The sequence below is a fragment of the Oncorhynchus keta genome, chromosome 32 (genome assembly GCF_023373465.1).
Source record: "Oncorhynchus keta strain PuntledgeMale-10-30-2019 chromosome 32, Oket_V2, whole genome shotgun sequence".
Classification (NCBI taxonomy): domain Eukaryota; kingdom Metazoa; phylum Chordata; class Actinopteri; order Salmoniformes; family Salmonidae; genus Oncorhynchus; species Oncorhynchus keta.
The window spans coordinates 4,753,974-4,779,005 of record NC_068452.1 but is presented as its reverse complement, the minus strand read 5'-3'; the positions used below and the strand labels follow the sequence as shown (position 1 = coordinate 4,779,005).

Sequence of the window (25,032 nt, the reverse complement as noted above, 5' to 3'; positions counted from 1 at the left end):
GAAGGGGAATAAGCACACACTCCTGGGGGGCCCCTGTGTTGAGGGTCAGTTTGTCTGGTAGAGAGGCATTGTTGAGCATATCACGGCTGGGTCTTCCTTTGTAAACCGTAATGGACTGTATTGTAGCCCCTGCCAAATGCGGCTGGCATCAGAACATGTGTAATATGATTCCAACTTTTCCTTGTTGAAGACTCAGTGGAGGTCATAGCGGGACTTCTTGTACTTGTTCATGTCCTCAGCCGTAGCCTCAGGATTGCCTGCAATAGCACAGTGTGCGGTAGCCCTCTCCTTTAGCTTAGCACCAACCTTGTTGTTAATCCAGGGCTTTTGATTGGGGAAGCAGCGAACCTTCACTGTGGACCAAGTCACCGATGCCTTTTCTAATGAAGCCAGTGACCGAGGTGATTAGCTCGTCGATGTAATCAGCGTAGTCTCTGAACATATTCAACGTTATAACGTTTTGGTTGAAATGACATGGAAACCACATTGATTCAAACAGTTTTTGCCCAGTGGGCAGCCACCTTTTGTTTCAGTCAGGGGAATTGCCATAGCTATATAGCACTCACTGCCTGTAGTGCTCCCTAGTGGTGCAGTAGTCTAAGGCACTGCATCTCAGTGCTAGAGGCCTCACTACAGACCCTGGGTCCTGGGCTGTATCACAACCGGCCATGATCTGGAGTCCCATAGGGCAGTGCACAATTGGCCCAGCGGGTCCAGGTTAGGGGAGGGTTTGGCCCGGGGTAGGCCGTCATTGTAAAAATAAGAATTTGTTCTTAACTGACTTGCCTAGTTAAATAATACAAGATTAAGTGTATTATGATGGTAATGATTTAGCTTTGCTCTGGCAGTGAGCTAGCTACCCGGAAGCTGCAGAGCCTACTGCCAAGACATAATGTATTCTCATTTACGTTTTAAAATAGTTAAACAAATATGTGCCGTTTTCTGTCTGAATTGATATGATAGAAAATGTACCACGGAGCAGGAGCTGAAATGTACCATTTCCCTCCCCTTTTGTTGGCAAGAATTTGACGGAGATGAGTAATACATTTAATACAAAGTTAGGTATATTATGCAACTGCATAGGTTACATGGCTACAACCTCTGGCTACAACCTCTCCTGTTTGTTTTTTTCAGGGGGATTAGCGGCCTACAATATGGGACTGGATATTGCCCACTCATATGAGAACACCACTGGGGGGGGGACTACTCAAACCTGTTTGTTCCCATCAAACCATTTAATGTGACACAAAGAGTAAACAAACAACAATAGTAACAACAAAAACAAGCAAACAAGACACACATTCAGCAGGTCCTTGTTGGGACAGGTTGACACGACAGGAGCGAAAATGTAGACAGGACACCATTTAATAACAAATTGAACATGTGTATTTGGGGGAAGTCACCTATGGTGAAAAGATTGTTGCAGGGGATAAATCTTTTTTTTTTTAAACCTGATTAGATACAAAAGTAAATAAATAAAATAATAATACAATAAATATATTTGCTAAAAAATAAATAGTAATATCGACTTGAGTGATAGAGGAAACATTAAGGAGAGTTCTGCTCAGCGGTATCTGCAAGGACTTGAGGAGTTGAGGGGTCCAGTTTTCATTTAGTCTTTGGTGGATGCTGTAATTCTTTCCATTGTGATGTGGCCCGTGAGAAGATTGAGCCATTGACAAACAGACAGCTGGTATCTATTTTTCCAGTTGAGTAATCCTGTTTTCTTGGCGATATTTAAAGCGATTTAAAATGGGCCGATGATGTTTGGGTGGTAGGTCTGACGACCCAAAAGGGTGGACAGTTTGTGTATGTGGAACGGCCGTTGTTGGTGGAAGAAGAGGAGGACCAATGCGCAGGGTGGTAAGTGTCCATATTGATCATTTATTATCATGCGAACACTAAACAAAATAACAAAGGCGAATGAACGAAACGAAACAGTCCTGCCTGGTGTAGACAGGAAACAATCACCCACGAAACACAAGTGGGAAAAGGCTACCTAAGTATGATTCTCAATCAGAGACAACTAACGACACCTGCCTCTGATTGAGAACCATACCAGGCCAAAATGCAAAACACAACATAGAAAAAGGAACATAGACAACCCACCCCAACTCACACCCTGACCATACTAAAACAAAGACATAACAAAAGAACTAAAGGTCAGAACGTGACAGTATGGTTTCTTTCCAGAATTGTAGGGTGGGTTGACAGAGCCATGTGGTGTGAAAGTTGTTGTTTGGAGTGGTGTTCATTCATTTTGATGCATTAATCTGCTGTTTCTCAATCCTGGTCTTAGGGACCCAAAGGGTTTTTGCCCTTGCACTAACATGCTTGATTCAACTCATCAAACCGTTAGTTGGGAAACACTACATATATCTAGCATTCTAGTTCACATGACTTTCAAATCCAATGTAGAGGAAATGTGCACATTTTTTCCTCCGCTAATTATTTGTGCTCCTTGCAAGTGTCTTGCGCCATTACTGTGTGTGCTTGAAATAACATGACTACAATCTTGTGTTCTTGACCACTTTTAAAATAAGTATGTAGGATATCTGGTGTCAACCCCAATCATGTAATGTATTCACACACACACACACACACACACACACACACACACACACACACTTTCCTGTCATAATAACATCTTACAAAACACATACTTACTTCTCAGTTTGGTAACACATTTATTTGTCAAAAAGTAGAGTTGCTGATTTCTACCATACAAAAAAGCATTAGCAGTAAGAACACCCCATTTCATGGATCTGTGATTGAATCTCTTAAATTTAAATCTGTACACGTAATGTAGTTTAATCTGTGATTAATAAAAGGTGTTAAGATAGGAGGTTCCCCTGTGGCGTTACTTTTTGGGGTTGTGATCCACCCCGTCCTCATCCACCCAGATCTCTCCGGTCTTGGCGAACTTGACCTCTTTATCGACAGTGAGGATGTAGGACTTGGGCTGACCCTGTGCATACTCTGCCAGGAGGTTGTTCAGCCCATTCAGTGGGGATTCCTTAGGGCAACTATGTAAATTGTCACTTTCTACTTGGAAGCCAGTGACATAGAGGTTATGTGGGAGAATGCTCTTCTTAAAGGTGCCGTCCAGAATGAGGATGGAGTCGCCCTTCTTGAGATGACTCCCCTCGATGAGGTCACTGAGAGCCATCTTCTCTGATTTGTAGTAGAGACGCACTTTGCCACCTGTTGCGTTGGCTATATTACAACCTAAGAGAACAAGAGAATGAAACAGAAAGAGAGGGATAGATAGAGAGAGATAGCCAAAGAGCGAGATAGATAGAGAGAGTCAATACTGGACAGTGCTGAAAGAAATGTGGTTGTCAATATTAGGTGTTACTAGGAACACTGCTGAGAGCAACAGAGTCACACACTTGTTCACCTTTTGGAAAATACTAAAATGTAAATGTTTAGTATTGTTCAGACAGATAATGACAATATTCCATACCAAGAAGGCCTCCAAGTCAGGTGACTTCTCAGGTGACCATGAAATGAAAATCAGGTGACCTGTCACCTGACCCTATAACTATGTCTGCCAAGCACACTAAACATTTCTTGGTTTGCCAGCCTTCGCCTGACTTCACTAGTATGCGTTCAGGGTGAACGTGAGTGTTATCTGCGCTACATTCATTGTTTAACCCCTAGTTCAACTTACCAACTTTTGATGTGTATGTTTGGACTCCTTCATTAGCATTGTTGTTCTGTTGATGTAAACTCTTATGCCTCTTTCTTTGTCTTTTCACAGAAACCATACTCAATCATACTCTTTCAAGTAGTCTTTATTCATGTGTTTGCCCTCTGTGCTGGGACACTTTTTGTGCTACAATAAATGGTTAAATGTTCTCTGGAGTCCTTGTCCTGTGGTGTATTAATTATGGAAACCGTTTAAGAACCAAAATGGGGCAAAATGAGAGTTTCTATTGGACAAATTCAGGTAGGCCCCTCCCTGTTTCGTTCCGTTTGCTTCTGTTTTAATAAACGTTTTGCAACAGAATCGGCGTAATGGATACTGGTCACTAACCGGAGCCCAATTGGCAGTTAACAAACAATCCACCCGCTACTGCCTTTAGTCAAAAGTACACTATAAACTCACTAGCATAGTCTTGCAAGCCATTTTAAAACAAGTTTTCTGCAATTCTACAGTTTGACATGACTTATTATGCCTCTCTTGAGGGGTGTATGGAGGGGTACTATGAAAATGCAATATAAGTGGAAGGGACATTTTTTAACTTCCTGCATTTCAACACATTTTGCCATGGGGAAGAGAAATGTGCAGTTTTACGCTTTTCTACACATTGTCATGAGTCTGAGAGAATTAAGCACTTTTAAAGCTAATTTCCTGCATTTCTACACTTTTCCATGGGGCCGAGATGGGGTTTTATAGCTCTTGTCCTGCTATTCTTCACAGTTTGCCATGATGAGAAATGTAGCAGATTTCAAGCTAATTTCCTGCTACTCTACAAATGTTGCCATGAGGCTGAGAGAAAATGATGCAGTTGTAAAGTAACTGTCCAGTGAAAATCTCACTTAAGTTCATATTCGTGGCGAAAGCATAAATTAGAGAAAAAACACTTAAACCTCACACTTGTATCTCAAACAGACCTGTTTCACAAATGCTTGCTATTTCGTCCAAGGATGTCGTCCCCCTGGCCAATCAGCAGTCTACTCGCACAAATATTTATTGACCAGTATACGCCCACACCATTCCAACATGTTTAATTAAATATTTTTGGAAGGTAAACTATTTCTCTCCTATTGTAATTCATTATAGGTAATCATAGAAATCTGAAAACACTGGTCAAAAACGCAAAAATAACCACTTTAAACTAACTGATCTATGCACCATCATACCAGGTTATGTAATGCTTTAATATTTTGATATTTGGCTACGGAAGTGCCATCTCTACAGCTTCCGTCCTAAAACAAATCCCATGAAATGACGTCAGCAGATACTGGCTAGTTACAAGTGGCTGGCTTAGCTAATGAGCTAGCTACGTCGTTCACAGCACGCATGACCAGAGTGACACAATGAACCAAAGGTACACCCCATTTCTGTTTGAAAATTGAGAAAGGAGTTTGACCGTTAAAGCTGATTTCCTGCAATTCTACATATTTTGCCATTGCTTACGACATGTTAGTATGCTATATGGGGGGCAACCCCAACAAGAATTTATTGGTGGGGAATAATCAACTTGTTCTGAATATTGAGGGGGACATGGAATCCCATGTGGGATGGGCCACAGGCTAAGTGGCAACAAATGTATTCATATACAGAGTCCCTGCTCCAGTTGGACTGGGTTACATACCTTGCGCATCGCTGTTGACGTTGATTGAACCACTAGCTCCCATTGCTGCCAGAGAGAGGGGGAAGAGAGGCGAGAAAGAGGATGACAGGTACGGAGAGAAAGTAAATCTCCAAATGTAAATGGCTGATTGATTTCAATTCTTGAATTTGAATAAATGGTAAACTACTGTACACAGCACCACCATCAGGATGCTACACTACAGACAGTACCTATAACAAGTATTCACACCCCTTTAACTTTGTCTGTTAAATGACAACTAAAATGGATTTAATTTGGGATTTTGTCACTGATCTACACAAAATACTCCATAATGTCAGTGATTTAAAACAATTAATACAAAAAGGTGTTATTCTGATGTATTACAATGTATTTAAAATCAAATAATAGGTTGCATTGACTCGCTCTGTGCAATAATTGTGCTTAACATTATTTTTTGGGGACTGATCCATCTCTGCACTGTACCCCATACATGTTAAATCAAATTTTATTAGTCACATGTGCCAAATACAACAGGTGTGGACCTTACAGTGAAATGCTTACTTCCAAGCCCCTAACCAAAAATACGGTTTAAAAATTACGAACAAGAAATAAAAGGAACAAGCAATTAAAGAGCAGCAGTAAAATAACAATAGCGAGACGATATACAGGGGGTACCGGTACAGAGTCAATGGTGGGGGGGTGGGTGAGCAATGCAAATAGTCTGGGTAGCCATTTGATTCGATGTTCATTAGACATACACCATATCTATAAGTTCCCTCAGTTGGCCCTGCTCAGGTCATGCCACCATGCCTGTGTTTAGACAAGCAGCCCAATTGTGATCTTGTTTTCACTAATTGTTCTCTTGACCAATCAGATCAGTTCTGAAAAAGATCTGATGTGGTTGGTCAAAATACCAATTAGTGGAAACAAATACCAGAATTGAGCTGTTTGTGTAAACGCAGCCTATGAAGCTTTTCTGGTCAACAGCCGGCTCTCTCTGTAGTAATTAAGCCTGGGGACGGGATTACCATGAGGCCAATAGTGATTTTAAAACCTAAACCTAAAGGCATGTATTTTAAATAATGTATTTACCTGTGTCTGGGTGTTCTTCCTTGGTGCAGTGGAGGGTTTGAAGGTTGTAGTAATCAGGTGTTCTAGTGCAGAGTGGAGTGATGGCTCTGCTTTTATAGGGTAGATCTTAGAGGGAGGGAGGGAGGGTCGGTGGGGGGTTCTCAGCCCAATCTAGGTAAAAGTTTATGTGCCGGAGAACTGAAGAGAAGGATTCAGTTTGAGAACCGACGTGGGCGTCACAAGAGCTGTATATTTAGATGTCAAACCCTAAAACATATTTTATCTCAAAGTATCATTCCTTGAACTACCCCTGACAAATGAACTACCCCTGACAACTACCCCTGACAGACAATCAAGGGAGTTTGATCACCTAAAATAATAAAACGATGATCAGACTAAGAATTAAAACATTTGCTGGGGTCAGCTCTGACCATGTAAGAGTCTCTGAGTTGCTATCTGTGTGGAGTTGTTCTCTTGCTTATTAAAACTGATCTCAGATCAGCTGGTATCAGGGTCTTAGCCTGAAGGTATATGCGCTATCTCAGGTCCAGTTTGCGCTGGAAGCCGTAGAGGCGGCAGTGGTAGGGCTGGTTGCCACTGTGCTGACGGCTGTGGGTGATGTGGTTGGAGCTCTTTGCCACACACTAGGCACACATGGGGCTTCTCACCTGGGATAGGAGGGAAGAGGGGACATACTGTATTAAAGGGGAAGTTTATTATTTTATAATGTAATGTTAGATTGTTCCTCACCCTGAAAGTAGTCTATGAGCCAGGAAAAACTAACACATGTTTAAGTTTCTTTAAACAGCCACTACAAACTTCAGCTAACTTCATCCAAATCAATGGGAGTGGCTGTTTAAAAAAAAAAATCTATATATTCCCCACATACTCCGGCACGTAGCCACTTCATTTTTAACAGGCATCACATGCCCCTACCACTCCCATAGTTTTTTTGTTCTTTTATTTTAAATAGTTAATAATTTTCTAGCGTGACCGTGATAAAGTCAATATCCCTATGTCCATAGAATACATATTGACTCACCTGTTTGAATGAAGGTGTGGTTTTTTTTCGTATCAGATTTCTGGCAATCTTTTGCCACAGTATTTGTAAGTCGCTCTGGATAAGAGCGTCTGCTAAATGACTTAAATGTAAATGTATTGACAGGGGTAGGGCCGCATGTCCGAGTGGATTAGCAGGTGAGTGGACAGGGTGGAGGAGCGCTTGAACACTTTCCCACACACCTTACACAGCCAAACGTACGCTCCTGAAACACATGAGCACAAAGCATATAGGCCATATATTTTGTGGAACATTTTATTTATTGGGTTGTCACATTCATTTCTAATCACAGTTTCATATGAAGTTAAATTAATCCTTTTTTACAAATACACCAAAACAAACTAATATAGGTCATAAAGCATAGACCCCTCAAACTCAACTCTGGACTTCAAAACCAGTTCCACACTATTTCTTCTTTGTTCCCCTCCAATCAGCGACTGATTTAGACCTGAGACACCAGGTGTGAGGGATTAATTATTAGGTAGAACAGAAAACCAGCATGCTTCAGACCTTGTAGGGTAAGAGTTCAATAACCTTGGTATAGGCCATATAGTCATGTATAGGGTCTGCTTGTGGTGTGTTTTAATGTATATAGTTTATAACTGGCATCAAAACCTTAATAAACAGTCCTGGTGATAATACACAATATCACATATTTCATGAACTGTATCTACTTTGAACCAAGGTTGTGGTCAAAACCATTTCGATGACCGAATTAAAATGGAATTCACCCCAACCCTGCTTTAACATGCACAGTTATGAATAGAACTACTGTTCCCTGAAGGAGGGAATGAGGTCCGTGGAGGCTGCAGAGGGGGAACGGCTCGTAATAATGGCGGGAAGGGTGCAAATGGAATGGCATGAAATACCTGGAAACCATGTGTTTCATGTATTTGATACCATTCCACTGATTCCGCTCCCATCATTACCACGAGCCCGTTCTCCCTAATTAAGGTGCCACCAACCTCCTGTAAATTAGGTATACCATACCTCATTTATGGTATATTATGGTATATCATTTTGACCAATCAGATTCACCTGAAGAAATCACGCCCAAACTGGCCAATGGATGCCGAACCCGCCCTCATAAGCCCGCCTTCCTGGCTAAAATACCGGGGCTCGAATTAATTTCCTCAATTTAGTACCGCTCTTCAGCGAGCCCAAACCCCCCGACGGAGAGGGCCAAAATAATTTATACCTCGTTCCCTCCTTCATGGAACAGTAGTTATATTCAGAACTGTACGTTCCCTTTCAGTCTGTCACTCGGTATAACATAATATGGGGACATACAATCACACCCCAAGCCGGCTCAGAGGGTACCAAACTAGGAGGCCCCAACCTCCAAAAAAGGGATTTCAAAAGCCACCTTTCGCCCTAATACATACCCGAGAAACCTGAACTGTCAGAGTCAGGGAACCAGAACCGGCTGCAACTTGGCTATGCGCACTGACACGCTGCCACTGCAGCCCAAGTCTATAGATCCCACGGTTCCAAGAATACTTACCATGCGAGCCTGAAATGTCAGAACTCGTACAAGGAACTGCAAGTCCAAAACAACAGAACACCTGTTGTGACTTGATAAAGTGCACGTGTGCTGCATAGCATCAACCAGAGTGGATGAACCACAGCAGCCCGAGGCCCAAACCCACAGAAAACCTTCAAACGCCTGCCACTTACATGTTTAAACCCTCTCGTAGAGGGTGCATGTGCCACCTGTATAGTCGATTACGTTCAAGGATAAATCCCTGGCTGGGGAAATTCAACCTTTCAGAGGCCAAACCCACAGATCCCATATCTGTGGCTGTGGATGCCAAACTCTTCCTTGCACCTGGGACAATAGCTCAGGCGACATGGAACCTTCCACGGGTATCCTCCCAACAGGCAGATGATCTCTGGGAACCATGGTTGTCTGGGCCAACTGGGAGCCACCACTGATACGCCAAAGCATCAGTTCCCACCGGAGTGCCCTGATACCTCCTTGTGAAGAATACAACAATGTGCATTTTCTCGCGATGCGTAAAGTTCTAAATCTGGGCAAAAACCGAAGGGTACAGTCTCTACGATGTAGAGAGGACCCCCCTGGAAAGTAGATCCGCGTCCACATTGAGAGACCCAGGAAGATACGTCACCCTGAGCGACAGGAAATGCGCAATGCTCCATACAAGCAGATAACGGGCCAGGTTTAGAAGAGACAGACCACGCCCCCCCCCCCCTGCCTGTTGATGTACGCCACCGCTGTCCTTTTGTCAGACCGAACCAACACATGCTGGCCCTCAAACATCAGAAGGAAACGCCTCAGCACTAGCAAACAGTCAGTAGCTCTGGGTAATTGATATGCAGCACCCTTTGAGCTATTGACCAAATCCCTCTCTTCTGAGTAGCCAACACACAGTGCTCCCCATCCCATTAAGGATGTGTCTGTCGTGATCATCCGGCCCATGAGAACGCTCTGCTACACTAGTCACGGGTCCCTCCAAAGAGTCAACGCCCTTAGGCACGACAAGGATACTTTGAGCAACCGATGGCAATGGCGAGATGCATCCAGACGCGTAGCAATCATCCAGCGCTGAAACAGACGCATCAACATAAGTCCCAGAGGAACCACTATCAGAGATCATCAGACCCAATAACCGCAGGCTTAAGCAAAATGGCACAGGGTTCCCCAGCTGATACCGTGCCAGACAGAGACGGAATGCAACCCTCTTTTGGGACAAAAACAATGGATTCCGAACCGAATCCAGAACGAGACCCAGAAACTGAATAAGCGGAGTCAAACAACTTTTCTTGTGATTCACTATGAGCCCCAGAGAATGAATATGGGAAACCAGCATGGCAGTGTGGAGCTCCACCTGTTCCCTCGACTCCAGTATGACCAACCAATCTTCCAGATAGGCCAATACTCTGATCCCCTTGCACCACACCGGTGCCAAAGCCGCCTCCACCACTATAGAAAAGGTGAGGGGCGATAGGGAGAGCCCTAAAGGCAGGCGAAGAAACCTGTAGGCCACACCCTCGAATGAAACGTTCTAAACTTTCTGTGGGGAGGAATTATAGATTCATTAAAATAAGCATTCCTTCACATCTATGGACATGAACCAATCGCTGGGAAGCACCGACTGCAATAGCCTGAGAAGAGTGAGCATTTTGATCTTACAAACCTTTAGGTGCTTGTTTAAAACAAGCAAGTCCACAATGAGGCTCAATGTTACATTGCTCTTGGGAACTAAGCAGTACTGACTGTACCAATCGCTCTGTACTTCTGACACGGGGACCAACTGAATTGCCTGCCTTTGAAGAGGAGAGGAAGGCTGCGTTTCAAACTCAAAACACCCTCCTCCACTTACCCTCGCCTTATGCCCTTGGGGGAATCCCCACAGCCATCTTTGTCATCGGTCCAAATGATTAGCCAAGCAAGGGAAGTTCGCAACGTAAGCCCCTCAGCCCTTGATTTGGATCGAGTTTGCGAGTGTATAATTATGTTCACTTCGGGGGCTGAAATGCCCAATTCAATTTGCGATGATTGTACATTCGCTAAGACTTAACACCTCAACATAATTTGCTAGGAAGATGTCAAACAGTGGATGCACAAATATCATACCCCCAAGAAATGCTAACCTCTCACCATTATAATAACAGACAGAGGTTAGCATTTTTGGGGGGGTATGTAATCTTCTCTGTAATCTTCTCAATCATCAATATTCACCATTCATTCAGAATGATCCGCAATCATGGTAGCATCCACATAATGCAGAAGTGTTTAGAAAAATATTATATTGCAAATGACACATTACATAAGTCTCTCATTGTTGCCGCGTGTCATAGACCCCCCTCAGCTCCCAGCTATGCACTGGACACCATATGTGAATTGATTGCGCCCATCTAGCTTCAGAGCTCATTCTGTTAGGTGACCTAAACTGGAATATGCTTTAACACCCCGGTCGTCCTACAATCTAAGATAGATGCCCTCAATCTCACACAAATTATCAAGGAACCCACCAGGTACAACCCTAAATCTGAAAAAATGGGCACCCTCGTAGATATTATCCTGACCAACTTGCCCTCCAAATACACCTCTGCTTTTTAAAAATCAGGATCACAGTTATCACTGCCTCTTTGACTGCATCCGTTATGGGTCCGCGGTCAAACGACCACCCCTAATCACTGTCAAACGTTCCCTAAAACACTTATGCGAGCAGGCCTCTCTAATCGACTTGGCCTTGGTATCCTGGAAGGATATTGACCTCATCCCGTCAGTAGAGGATGCCTGGTTGTTCTTTAAAAGGAATTTCCTTACCATCTTATATAAGCATGCCCCTTTCTAAAAAATGTAGAACTAAGAACAGATATAGCCCGTGGTTCACTCCAGACCTGACTGCCCTCGACCAGCACAAAAACATCATGTGGCGTACTGCACTAGCATCGAATAGTCTCCGCGATATGCAACTTTTCAGGGAATTCAGGAACCAATACACACAGTCAGTTAGGAAAGCAAATGCTATTTTTTTCAAACAGAAATTTGCATCCTATAGCTAACTCCAAAAAGTTTTTGGACACTAAAGTCCATGAGGCTAACACTGTCACCACCGATAAATCCACGATAGTCGAGAATTTCAATAAGCATTTTTCTTTGGCTGGCCATGCTTTCCTCCTGGCTACCCCAACCCCGGCAAACAGGCTTCTCAAATGACTGCCTCGCCTGGTTCACCAACTACTTCTCAGATAGAGTTCAGTGTGTCAAATCGGAGGGTCTGTTGTCCGGACCTCTGGAAGTCTCTATGGGGGTGACACAGGGCTCAATTCTTCAGCCGACTCTTTTCTCTATATATATCAATGATGTCGCTCTTGCTGTGGGTGATTCCTTGATCCACCTCTACACAGACGACACCATTCTGTATACTTCTGGCCCTTCTTTGGACACTGTTAACAAACCTCCAAACAAGTTCAATGCCATGCAATAGTCCTTCCGTGGCCTCCAACTGCTCTTAAATGCTAGTAAAATGAAATGCATGCTCTTCAACCGATCGCTGCTTGCACCCACCCACCCGACTAGCATCACTCATCTGGACAGTTCTGACTGTAGACAACTACGAATATCTATGTGTCTGGCTAGACTGTAAACTGTCCTTCCAGACTCATGTTAAGCATCTCCAATCCAAAATTAAATCTAGAGTCAGCTTCCTATTTCGCAACAAAGGCTCCTTCACTCATGCTGCCAAACAGACCCTTGTTAAATTGACTATCCTACCGATCCTCGACTTCGGCAATGTAATTTACAAAATAGCCTCCAACACTCTACTCAACAAATTGGATGCAGTGCCATCCATTTTGTCACCAAAGCCCCATATACCACCCACCACTGTGGCCTGTATGCGCTTGTCAGCTGGCCTTCGCTACATATTCATCGCCAAACCCACTGGCTCCAGGTCATCTATAAGTCTTTGCCAGGTAAAGCTCCGCCTTATCTCAGCTCACTGGTCACCATAGTAACATTCACCCATAGCACGTGCTCCAGCAGGTATATCTCACTGGTCATCCCCAAAGCCAACACCTCCTTTGGCTGCCTTTCCTTCCAGTTCTCTGCTGTCAATTACTTGAATGAATTGCAAAAATCGCTGAAGTTGGAGACTTATATCTCCCTCACTAACTTTAAGCATCAGCTATCTGAGCAGCTTATCGATTGCTGCAGCTGTACACAGCCCATCTGTAAATAGCCCATCCAACTACCTACCGCATCCCCATATTGTTTTTATTTACTTTTTTGCACACCAGTATTTCTACTTTCACATCATTATCTGCACATCTATCCCTCCAGTGTTAATTTGCTAAATTGTAATTACTTTGCTACTATGGCCTATTTATTGCCTTACCTCCTTACTCCATTTGCACACACGATATATAGATTTTTCTATTGTATTATTGACTGTACTTTTGTTTATCCCACGTGTAACTCCGTGTTGTTGTTATTGTCGCACTGCTTTGCTTTATCTTGGCCAGGTCGCAGTTGTAAATGAGAACTTGTTCTCAACTGGCCTACCTGGTTAAATAAAAGTGAAATAATATATATATATTTTTTAATCATTCATTTCTGTTGGGCACAAAAACATCGAACACAACCAAAACAAACAGAAAATGCATCCAACAAATGTTTTTGGTCACAAGCTTGATGTAGTTATTGCGTGCTATGAATGTGGGACCAAATAGTCAAATTTGTACTACTGTAATACACAAGTAAATTTGTCCAAATACTTTTGGTCCACTAAAATGTGGAGACTATGTACAAAATGTGCTGTAATTTCCAAACGGTTCTCATGATATGAATGAAAATATTCTCAAATTCAAGCTGACAGTGTGCACTTTAACCTCATAATCCTTGTATAATTTCTAATCCAAAGTGTTGGAGTACAGAACCAAAATAAGAAATGTGTCACTGTCCAAATACTTTTGGAGCTCAATGGATATGAACATGTCATTTCTTATTCTTTGAAATGTCTAATATAAATGTGTCTTATCATCCCATGTGGGATGGGCCACATAGGCTAAGTGACATTGCGCAATAATAAAATATAAATGTAGGAATTTATATAGAGTCCCTCTAGCTGGACTAGGTTACATACTGGCCTGATTGGTGGTTTGCCAGTTGAAATATCGGCCTTACCACCTTATATGCTTTGGTCTGATACGTTTACGCCTGATATGTCATGGCTGTCGTCATGGCTGTCGTCATGGCTGTCGTCATGGCTGTCGTCATGGCTGTCGTCATGGCTGTCGTCATGGCTGTCTGTGCTTGAAGCTGGAGTACTCTTTCCCTAACCCATTGTTGCTACAATGGAGAGGGACAGAGAAAGAGGGTGCGAGGAAGAGAGACACTGAGATGCTCCAAAAGTAAATGTAAAGCACAGTACAACATGCATTGAAGATACTGACATTTTTATTCAGTGTCAGTCACCCCTCATTGCATAAACTGGCAGTACATACGTCTTTTGTGATGTCTTGGTCTGTATACTGATTGAAACTGTTTTTAAGTCTCGAATCGAGACCAGGGTGGGTGTCAAATCAGAGTTGATTTGAGAATTCTCATTCCAATTAATTTATTGAATTTTAAAATAGTAGACTACTTTAAACAGCACCACCATCAGGACGCTACACTACAGACAGTACCTATAGTAAGTATTCACACCCCTTCGTTATGGCAAGCTTAAATTAGTTCAGGACAAAACATTTACTTCAAATCGAATAATAAATTACATTGACTCGCTATGTGTGCATTAACAGTGGTTAACATGATTTTTGAATGACTGATCCACACACAACATGTAAGGTCCCTCTGTCGTCCCTGCTCAGGTATGTCACCATGAGGCTAATCTTGTCCCCAGCCGGCACTCTCTCTGTAAGGTCCCTCTGTCGTCCCTGCTCAGGTATGTCACCATGAGGCTAATCTTGTCCCCAGCCGGCACTCTCTCTGTAAGGTCCCTCTGTCGTCCCTGCTCAGGTATGTCACCATGAGGCTAATCTTGTCCCCAGCCGGCTCTCTCTCTGTAGCAATTAAGCCTGGGGATGAGGTCACAATAAGGCCAATAGTGATTCTAAAACTTAAGGCATGTATTTTAAATGATGTATTTACCTGTGTCTGGGTGTTCTTCCTCTGTGGTGCAGTGGAGGGCTTGAAGGTCGAAGGGATCAGGTGTTTTAGTGCAGTACTTTTGGCTGTGCTTTTATAGGGAAGCGCTGACAGAGAGAGAAGGGGCTATCTCAGCCCATCACAGGTATTTAAATCCAGGTAAATGTTTCCGTACCAGAGAATTGAAGAGAATGAAGTTAATGATTCATTTCCAGAGAATTCCAGAGAACCTACGTGGGTGTTGCACATGGTTTAACTACTTTTATCTCATGCCTTTAAAACCACCCCGAGAGGTAAATCATTAAAATGCAAGGGAGTTTGATCACTAAAAAAAATAATGATCATTCATTCATAACGATAATATCTTGTTGTTATCCAAATCTGAAAGTGGATAACAAAGAGTTTTAATGCACACACTTAAGAAAGCGATACTTTGGAATATAAATGGGATTGGAATGTTTCAAAGGTGTTTTCAACATATTTTCAGATATGACCCTATGATTACACTGAAAAAACAGAAATATATATGTAGGCAAAATATACAGTTGGGATTCAACTCCAGTCAAGGTAAATGTTTGTTAGAATTTTTTGTGGAGCATCCATCCATTCTTTCATCCATCCCCAGCTTCTGTTACGCTTGTCCAGTTGTGTCCTTATAATGAAAAAATGATCTGGGGTCAGCTATGACCAATCTCCCGATTGTGAAAACTGAACTCAGATCAGCTCTTAGCCAGGGTCTTGACCTAAAGGTCTATGTACGGTAGTTCTTCTGGTTTTGTCTCAGCTCCTGTTTGCGCTGGAAGCCATAGAGGCAGTGGTAGGGCTGGTTGCTACTGTGCTGACGACTGTGAGTGATGAGGTTGGAGCTCTGGCTGAAGGCTTTGCCACACACCTGGCACACATGGGGCTTCTCACCTGGAATAGAATGGCAGAGGGGACATACTGAATTAAAGGGGAAGTTCACTCTTTTATAACTTAATGTTAGATGGTTCCTCACCCTGAAAGTGAGCCAGGAAAAACTAATGCATGGTTCGGTTTTCTTTAATTAAACAGCCACTACTAATTTCAGCTAACTTAATCCAAATCAATGGGAGTGTTAGGAGCATGCAGTGGCTGTTAAATGTATTTATTTTAAAGGCCAAATCACTTCCCACGTCGCCGGAATATGGCATGCAGTCACTTTCATTTTTAACAGGCATCACATGCCCCTACCACTCCCATTGTTTTTTATTTTTTTATATTTAAAATAGTTAATACGTTTCGAACGTGACTGTGACGAAGACAAGATGCCTATTTCCAGAAAATACATATCGACTCACCAGTGTGAATGAAGGTGTGTTTTTTCATATCAGATTTCTGGTGAAATCTTTTGCCACAGTATTGACAGGGGTAGGGCCGCGTGTCAGAGTGGATTAGCAGGTGAGTGGACAGGGTGGAGGAGCGCTTGAACACTTTCCCACACACCTTACAGCCAAACGTACGCTCCTGAAACACATGAGAACAAAGCATATATGGCCATATATTTTGTGGAAAAAAAATATTTATTGGGTTCACAGTTTCAGGAGAAGTGTAATGAATCTTTATTTAATTTTTTACACCAAATAAAAATGAGTATAGGCCATGTAGTCATCAATAGGGTCTACTGTGGTGTTTTTTCCTGTATATAGTTTATAACAAGCATCAAACTCTTAAAACTCCCTAAAGTCGATGTCCAGTGGAAATCTAATCAGCATTTTAAAAATCCCCACAAAAAAATCTGTCAGTTTAAAATAGAGAGATGTTGTTTTTGCATTGGATGCGTCTCAATCCACCACATCCGCCTATGTCGCACTTTCACATCTGAGGTGAAAGTTGACAGAGTTAGAGCGGTGTTTGTCAGACCAGGAGACATCTTGAAAATCGGTCTTCTCACAAAATTGTCTGTGGTGTTCCGAATGTCCTACAAACTATTTTGAGACTCTCACGAACATGTACATGTTTTGCTCTAGGACGCTCACAAGAATCGTCTGAAGGTCCCCTGGTAAAAAATTATGATAGTATATATGGAGACTATTTAATGGCCAAAATATGGGTTTAAATACACGTAAAAAAAAGTAATAATAATAAAAATAAACAAATGTTTCCTGATCTTTCTTAAATCTGTCAGATATAGGAGAGACACCTCAGAACAAACTTCCTTTTGATATTTTTTGGGGACGGCCTGTTGTTTCATGTAGTGAATCTGTTATTCAATGCGTTTGTATGTCCTAATAACAGTAAAGACCTGATACTTCAATGAGTCTTAAAATTCAAAATCAAATAGCTAAATGATCCTTGGTATGGCCTTAAAACAATTCCATATATCTTAGTAGAACAGTGCAGTTAATAACTTAATTTAAAAAATAAAATAAAAAGATATTTCCACACTATCAGGTGGTAATAACACTCTGAAATTGTGAAATTATGATAATGCCCTTTTTCTGTAGGAGCTGTATGAAATACAAATGCCTACAATATCAGCCTTTTCAGGTGGGATGGAACTTTGTGCCGCATCATGACGTCACAATGTGATCTGATTAGAATAGACCTTTAAAACCATTTATTATGCATGTAATGTGGCAGGCAACAGGCCTTTATTTGCCTCATTAGGTGTGTTATTCCTACCTTGACCCTGTAGCTCAAAACCAGGTCTGGCCTATAGCGGTACGGCTGACTGTTAGTCTTTGTGTGTGCTGATGACGACTGCTTGTGTCTGCCACCATGGGACTTGTGGACGTGGGACTCCAGACTGGAGACAGAAAAGAAACTCTGAAAAGAAAACAAACACTTTAATGTGATTTGCAGAAGGGGAGAGGAGAGTAGTGCAGTAAATACAATTGACCTATTATCTTAATTTAATCCTCACACTGGACTTCCAGTCAGAAACAGAATACACAATCAAAGCACGTCAGGCTTCAGTTTCTGCACTTTGACCTTTGGTTAATAAAAAGGCTGTGTGTAAGGTCTATCCAATCACCTCAGTGGTATTCAAATGAGTCAGAATTATTCATTATCCATGATGGAAGCAAACATAGCATTCTCTTATAACTAATATCAACCCTTTTTGATGGAGAGGACGTATGTTTAATAATTCACCTTTATTTATACAGGTAAATAAATGAAGAACAGATCATTATTTGCAATGACGACTTGTCAGAGGGATAGAATAACAAAACTGATTTGGGATCATCCACTAACTTTTCCACAGAGTGGACATTCAGTCCCAGTGGTCCTGTGGTCACTGATCTGGGGACAGTCTCTGTGTCGGGTCTCTCCCAGGAGGTGAGAGTCCACCTCTTCAGCAGGGCTGCCAGGGTTCAACTGGGAGGGAGAGTGGTGGTGCAGCGCAGCTCTATCACCTTAAGATGGGGAATAGCAGGTGGTTGAAAAGTTACATTAATTAGCCCCATCTTACAAGCAATCACTGATCTCTAGGTCTTGAACACATTGCTGTTTCAGTCTTAACTTGAATGAACATTGTATAATAATGAATGATTTATGAGAGAACGATAATACACAAAACTGGCGGATGTACATGAGCTTGTGTTAGCTGAGCCTCAGTGTTCAACACCTACCTGAAAACATGGGACTGGTGGGGTGAAGGTAAGGGGGGCTATGTGAGGCAGGGTGGAGGGCTGGAGGTGGAGAGGGCTGTGGTGGGTAGGCCTCATTGTGTGTCACTAGAGACACTGCACTCTTCGGTGACGGCTGTCCCTGAAGTGTACCCCACTGCCTCTTGTCCGTTTCTGAGGGACCCACTGGCACCAGGGTCGTGCCCAAGCAGGGGCTACCTGCTTTGGGGCGCAGAGGGTGAGAGCCCCCCCTCCTCACCAGGAAAGAGCGAGGCATGGTGGGGAAGCGAGAAGCAGCAGGGGCACAGAGGGTTTTGTAGACTCAATCTAATGGAAGGGAAGAAGAAGGCCCTGCAATATGGAGTACATGAAAATTTACATAATAGTCCCGGTGTTATTCAACCAACTGCAGGTGGCAGCATTGCTTTGACTAACACAGTCACATACCACACTGCCGTATTCATACAGCTTATCAGAGTGTAAGTGCTGATCTAGGATCAGTTTTCAGATCATTATGAATAGGATAACAGGACCACGGGGGACCTGATCCTAGATCAGCACACCTAATCGGAAATGCTTTCTAAGTACAGGCCCTGGTCACACAACCACTCCTAAAGTAAGAGTACTGTGGGTTTTGCTGACACTAAAATTACGAAGACAACATTTTGAAACCATAAAAACGAACTCCATACTGAAATCAGTTCAAATATGCTGAATGGAAATGCTGAGTTTTCCCAGCAGAGCTTTTCCTATATATTCATAAAGGAAGTCATTTATTTGACATTTAATGTCCAATTGACAGAGACATCTCTAGGCAGATCGTCTCAGCCAAGTCATTGCACAAACTCATTACTCTTGAGCTTGGTTGGATTGCTGCATAAACTGTGGCCACATAATACTAGCACGCAGTGTTATGAAACCATTCCACAGCAACTACCACCAACTCTCTCCCCTCTGGTTGCACAGCCTTACAGGTGGCAAATAGTAAGACTTGAAGACGTAACAAGATATAAGACTAGGGGCAATAAAGCTCCCGAAAATATAAAAACTTGATTTCTTTTCCTATGCCGGATTCATACTATACTGGTTAAAAGCTTCAGATATCAAATATTTCTCATTTTAATTATTCTATGTTACTAGGCAGAATAGTTCAATCTTTTGCCCAAGGGTCAATAGATCACTGGATAAAACAGAACACTTTCGACTGTGTAATGTTGCAGATACAGGGTGGCATTTGAAATAGCATAATTAAGTATGATGCAGATACACCCGGTGGAGATGAATGATGATTAGATTGAACACATTGGCCGAATTCATTTGGTACGGTAAATGCAGGTAAACTCACCTTATAAAAGAGGAATGACAAATCTCTGCAGCTAGCCGTCTTGAAGATGTCATCAGTCAAGTCACCTGGTGAGAGGACAACAGAGCTTTGCTTTGAAAGATGATGATACTGTACATGATAATTTCCTATGAGCACAAAGCAAAAATAAACTCCTAATCTTAATTTCAGGATGGAATTGAAGACCGCAAGAAGTCATTTATGCCTTTATGGCTAGCGATGAAAATTTGAAAACCTCACTGCAAAAAAAGTGTTTCAAACAAACTTACCAGATAACGTTTTTTGAAAAGGCATACAAAATGTCAACATTTCACAAAGCAAATAGGCAGAACAAATACATTCTGTCTCAAATTCTAAATGAATTTAAACAAAATATCAAAATATGATATGCCAAAATGTTTACCTTACTCCCGAATCTCCCACTAGTGAACTAATTAAATTAAAGCAGGAAGCTCAAATCATGTAACATTACAGGGAGAAAAAAATCTATCTATATGCTCAAATTTAAACTCTAAACTGTATTCAGATGTTGTGTTCAGTGAAGTCCAATGACGCGGATGGGGAAGAGCATGTCTGTAGCACCGCGCCACTCAGCAGCAGCCTCCTCAACCACAGCGCTTCCTCAGAAAGACCAGACCGACACCACTGCCGAGCAACAGTTCTTTCTGCTGCACTAAAAATCCACTCAGTGCTGTTTTGCTACAGTATATAGGACCAAACGAGTCCCGATGTACTCGCTCTAATCTCTTCACTTTCAAATGGCCAAATGTCCTCTTTGACTTGAGGTTGGTATACAAATCTCTAATATCAGTCTACTTCACTGTTATATCAAAATGATTCACATGATCACAAAACAGGAAGACGTGTTGAAGTGAGGCAAGAGAAAACCAAGTAACAAGAAATTGGATGAGGGGAGGATGGTGGGGTCACTTGAGTAACGTTCCGCAGAAAGTGTCGCCACACACAAGTGTTGAGACAGGAGGGGGTTTCAAAATGGAGGTTAGAGCAGAGAGCGACGAAGAGGGGAATCCCAAACAGAAATTAACTGGTAACCCAATGTCGTGATGAGCAGAGCGAGAGAGAAAGATAAGAGAGAGGGACAGCGAGCTAGAGAGGATAACGGGTTCAATGGAAGTACAATGGATTTTATATCCAAATGAAGACAGGGTGCACACAATCAACACAACGCTCGAGTCAGCACAACAACAACACCGTACCACCTCAACATGGCATCTGAGAATGTGTAGTGTCAATGTTCATTTCATATCAATCATCATCAAGTACAAAACACTGAAATGTTTTCATAATATTGTCTTTAATATCATCTTTATTACTGTCATTAATATAGTTGACAACACATTGGTAGAATTGCAAGAGAGAGTGAACATGGTTGGTGGGAGTAAAGTGGATACCGACCTGCTGTTACATACATGAGAGAAGTCCTACACCAGGGTTGTGTTTGAGGCACCAAACGGAAGAAAAGTGACTGAAACCGGGAGGGACTTCAATGGACGTGTCCAATAATAAACACAAATGTTTGTTTTCTGTTGCAGAACATTTAAAAATATTTTACATTGTGTGCCCTAATGAATACAACCCAGGGTATGCATGAGGACACCGTTCATAAGGGGGAGTCTCCATGTTTTGTTTCTTTCTTCTGAGACACAGACAATGGCATGTATAGTGTTCCAGTTTGTTTGTGTGTGTGTGTATATATATATATATATATATATAATTAAAACAAATCTTAAACATATTGGGGTTCCTTCAGTCCTAGCTCAACAGTGGCGTTCACCTTTGAGATATTTTTGGTGAACACCACCCTAAACCAGAGTGAAAATGCTGAACTGTCTATGAAAATTGCATTTGATATACATGTAATTTATATACTATGTATAAATCTACCTACATTATGGCACTATATAAGATTTAAACATGGAACCCTACCATTCGCCACACCCTAAGATTTTAACCATGATCTTAGTTCAGATCAAAGAATAGCCATACCAACGCTAATCATAAAACTACATGGATGACAAATACTGAATCAGAGGGCATCTTCATGTGTATCAAAAAGTATTTTAGTCACAGTTATACCAGTTGTAGTTGGGACACTGGGGAGCTCCACATCCAAGCACCATCTCTGAACAGCAGTATAGTGTTTGTGTTATGTGTAAATTAGACACTGTCTGGTAGTGTCTAATAGTGCTGTAAAGTACTTAAGTAAAAAATACTTTAAAATACTACTTTGTTTTTTTGGTATCTGTAACATTACTTTTTATATTTGACAACTTTAGGAATTTAGTGGAGTAAAATAAATAAAAAGTATGTACTTTTTACTCCATACATTTTCCCTGACACCCAAAAGTACTCGTTACATTTTGAATGCTTAGCAGGACAGGAAAATGGTCAAATTCACACACTTATCAAGAGAACATCCCTGGTCATCTCAATTGCCTCTAATCTGGCAGCCTCACTAAACACAAATGCTTCATTTGTAAATTATGTCTGAGTGTTGGAGAGTGCCCCTGGCTATCTGTAAATAAACAAAAAGCAAAAAAAAACGATGCCGTCTGGTTTGTTGAATGTAGGGAATTTGAAATGATTTATACTTTACTTTTGATACTTAAGTATATTTAAAACCAAATACTTTTACTCAAGTAGTATTTTACTGGGTAACTCACTTTTGAGTAATTGTCTATTACAAAAAAGGTATCTTTACTTTTACTCAGGTTTGACTCAAGTACTTTTTCCACCACTGACCAAGACTATACTCTACCGCAGGTCGACAACACATGGCATCCGAACTCCTTCCCATTGCTAAAGTAATGCCGTAACTGACTGGTCCAGGATGTTACACCAGACAACAGTGATTTCAGCTGCTGCACTGGTTTAACCTCTAAAAAAGGTGGTTATTTGTAATACTTGAGTGAGCGAAAGATGGGCTACATGGCAGTGGAACCCCATTGGAAGAGCTCCCTTATTTCCTTGGCAGTTGGTGACAGGTTCCCCCTTCATTCAGCATCATTGTGCGACAAAAGCCAAGCACACACCAAATCTGAGTACATGGCATAAGTTGAACATAAGAAAACAGAAAGCATGATACAAAGTTGGGATGCATAGGCTTGGTGGCATAGAGTCTTAGCTTGCTACACTAACCGCTCCAAGCATCCACTCCCATGTTCCCAGGACAGCACTCACTGCTTTAAGTCAAGAGGAGATCTAGAATTTATATTTAGGATCTATATCTAGAATCCTAGGATCTGTATCTAGAATCTGTATCTAGAATCTTAGGATCTGTATCTAGAATCTTAGGATCTGTATCTAGAATCTTAGGATCTGTATCTAGAATCTTATCTGTATCTAGATCTGTATCTAGAATCTTAGGATCTATATCTAGAATCCTAGGATCTGTATCTAGAATCTGTATCTAGAATCTTAGGATCTGTATCTAGAATCTTAGGATCTGTATCTAGAATCTTAGGATCTGTATCTAGAATCTTAGGATCTGTATCTAGAATCTTAGGATCTGTATCTAGAATCTTAGGATCTATATAACACCCTATTGAATATAATACCACACATCCCCTGCAGTCTGCCTCAGCAAATCAACTCAATTATTATTGTGATATATTTATATTAATACTTTCGTTCAGGTTGTCATATTGTATAATTCAATAATATTCCATACGTTTCGCTTCCACTGTTGTAAGAATGTAGAAATGTGAAGTGTCTGCCACAGAAGTAAGACAACGCTCCTTCCATCTATATAGAGTTTCTATGGAAACCACATGGAGCTTTTTTCTCGACGGCCATCATCGATTCCCATGATCAACTCTGTCCCATTGATATAAACACAGAACATTTGAATGCTTTGGAAACATGACACCAAGCCGATGCATTCGTCTCCCCACTCCTAATGACTGAGCTAAAGCTAATTCTCACAAGCATTTGTCATATATTCAAGACTATTGGGATGATATACCACATATTTAGGCAGTGAGGTATATACTAGGCAAAAATACTGCTCCCAGTCTGTTAACACCTGTGCATTATAGCCATCTGAAGCTGTAGTAACAGCACGCATCAGATAGTCAGATATTTTCAGTCAACATGTTCAACTGAATGTTTCCATCCATCCCTAAATCCTATTGGTAACACGCAGTAGAAAGAGGAAGTGATGTCACAGTTGGCTGTTCTGGAAGGAGAGGTATTGATAATTCATCATACAGTACCATGACTGAGACGAGAACAACAGAACAGAACAACAGAGAGAGTGATGACCCTGGTCCAACTTGATAATGATATTTATGATGGTTTGATCAGTACACTTGTAGCTCGTAAATTATATATTATTTTGCCTCTGATCGAAAATTTCAACAAATTCTCACATTTCTTTCTCCCCCGTAACTCATAATGAACACCTTCACGTCACTCACACAGCCTTTTAAAGGACACATGCCAATCCATCCCAAACTAGTCAAACTCTAGCCTCACCATTAGACAAAATGAATGATTGACTGAGCCATTGCTGTCCTCTTACAAGCACTTGTGTGTTGATATCTGCTTTTAGGGTTTAAAAATTCCTTAACACATTTCAAATAGATTATAAAAGGAGTTGTTTATGTGTGGGTATTCTCACATGCTTAAGTCATGCTTAAGTCATGCTTAAGTCATGCTTAAGTCGACTTAAGTCGACTTAAGTCATGCTTAAGCCATAGGTAGAGACATCATTATGAAGTCTAGCCATAACCGTTAAACCATTTCTTCACAGTAGTTTTCGCACTCGCACCTGATTCCTAAGGGGTTGTAAAGTTCAACTGCATGTTGTGCAGATAGAACTTAAAAGAAGAGAACTTAAAAGAAGACAGGGAGGAAAATCATAGCAGCGCATTCGTTCGGTCTCTTTGACATGCATCGTCATGGACGCCGCCCGTTGACACCTCAGCCTCAGGATTCAAGTTGGCACGAAGGACCAAGGGAACTAAAACATGTATAAAGTTTGGCCGCCGTTGGTATCCATCTATATATTTATATTTGTAGAGATC

General features: G+C 41.6%; 1 protein-coding gene across 4 annotated transcripts; it reads right to left on the bottom strand.

The window, feature by feature from the left end:
* Positions 1–1,863: 1,863 nt before the first annotated feature.
* Positions 1,864–20,712, bottom strand: LOC118364864 (zinc finger protein Gfi-1b-like). 4 transcript variants are annotated; one of them, XM_052490423.1, is made up of 12 exons: positions 20,388–20,710; positions 19,988–20,052; positions 18,646–18,993; positions 18,269–18,429; positions 17,696–17,839; positions 16,372–16,537; positions 15,056–15,967; positions 14,743–14,982; positions 7,417–7,639; positions 6,396–7,042; positions 5,325–5,369; positions 1,864–3,228 (listed from the first exon to the last, which is right to left on the bottom strand). In XM_052490423.1, exons 3-7 carry the CDS (start codon positions 18,917–18,919, stop codon positions 15,804–15,806), a joined length of 909 nt encoding a protein of 302 aa, XP_052346383.1. In that variant the 5' UTR covers positions 18,920–18,993; positions 19,988–20,052; positions 20,388–20,710; the 3' UTR covers positions 1,864–3,228; positions 5,325–5,369; positions 6,396–7,042; positions 7,417–7,639; positions 14,743–14,982; positions 15,056–15,803. The 4 variants fall into 4 exon arrangements, with proteins under 4 accessions (XP_052346383.1, XP_052346384.1, XP_052346382.1 ...); XM_052490424.1 differs by lacking the exon at positions 14,743–14,982 and having other exon boundaries at positions 18,646–18,969; positions 20,388–20,712; XM_052490422.1 differs by lacking the exon at positions 14,743–14,982.
* Positions 20,713–25,032: the final 4,320 nt, after the last annotated feature.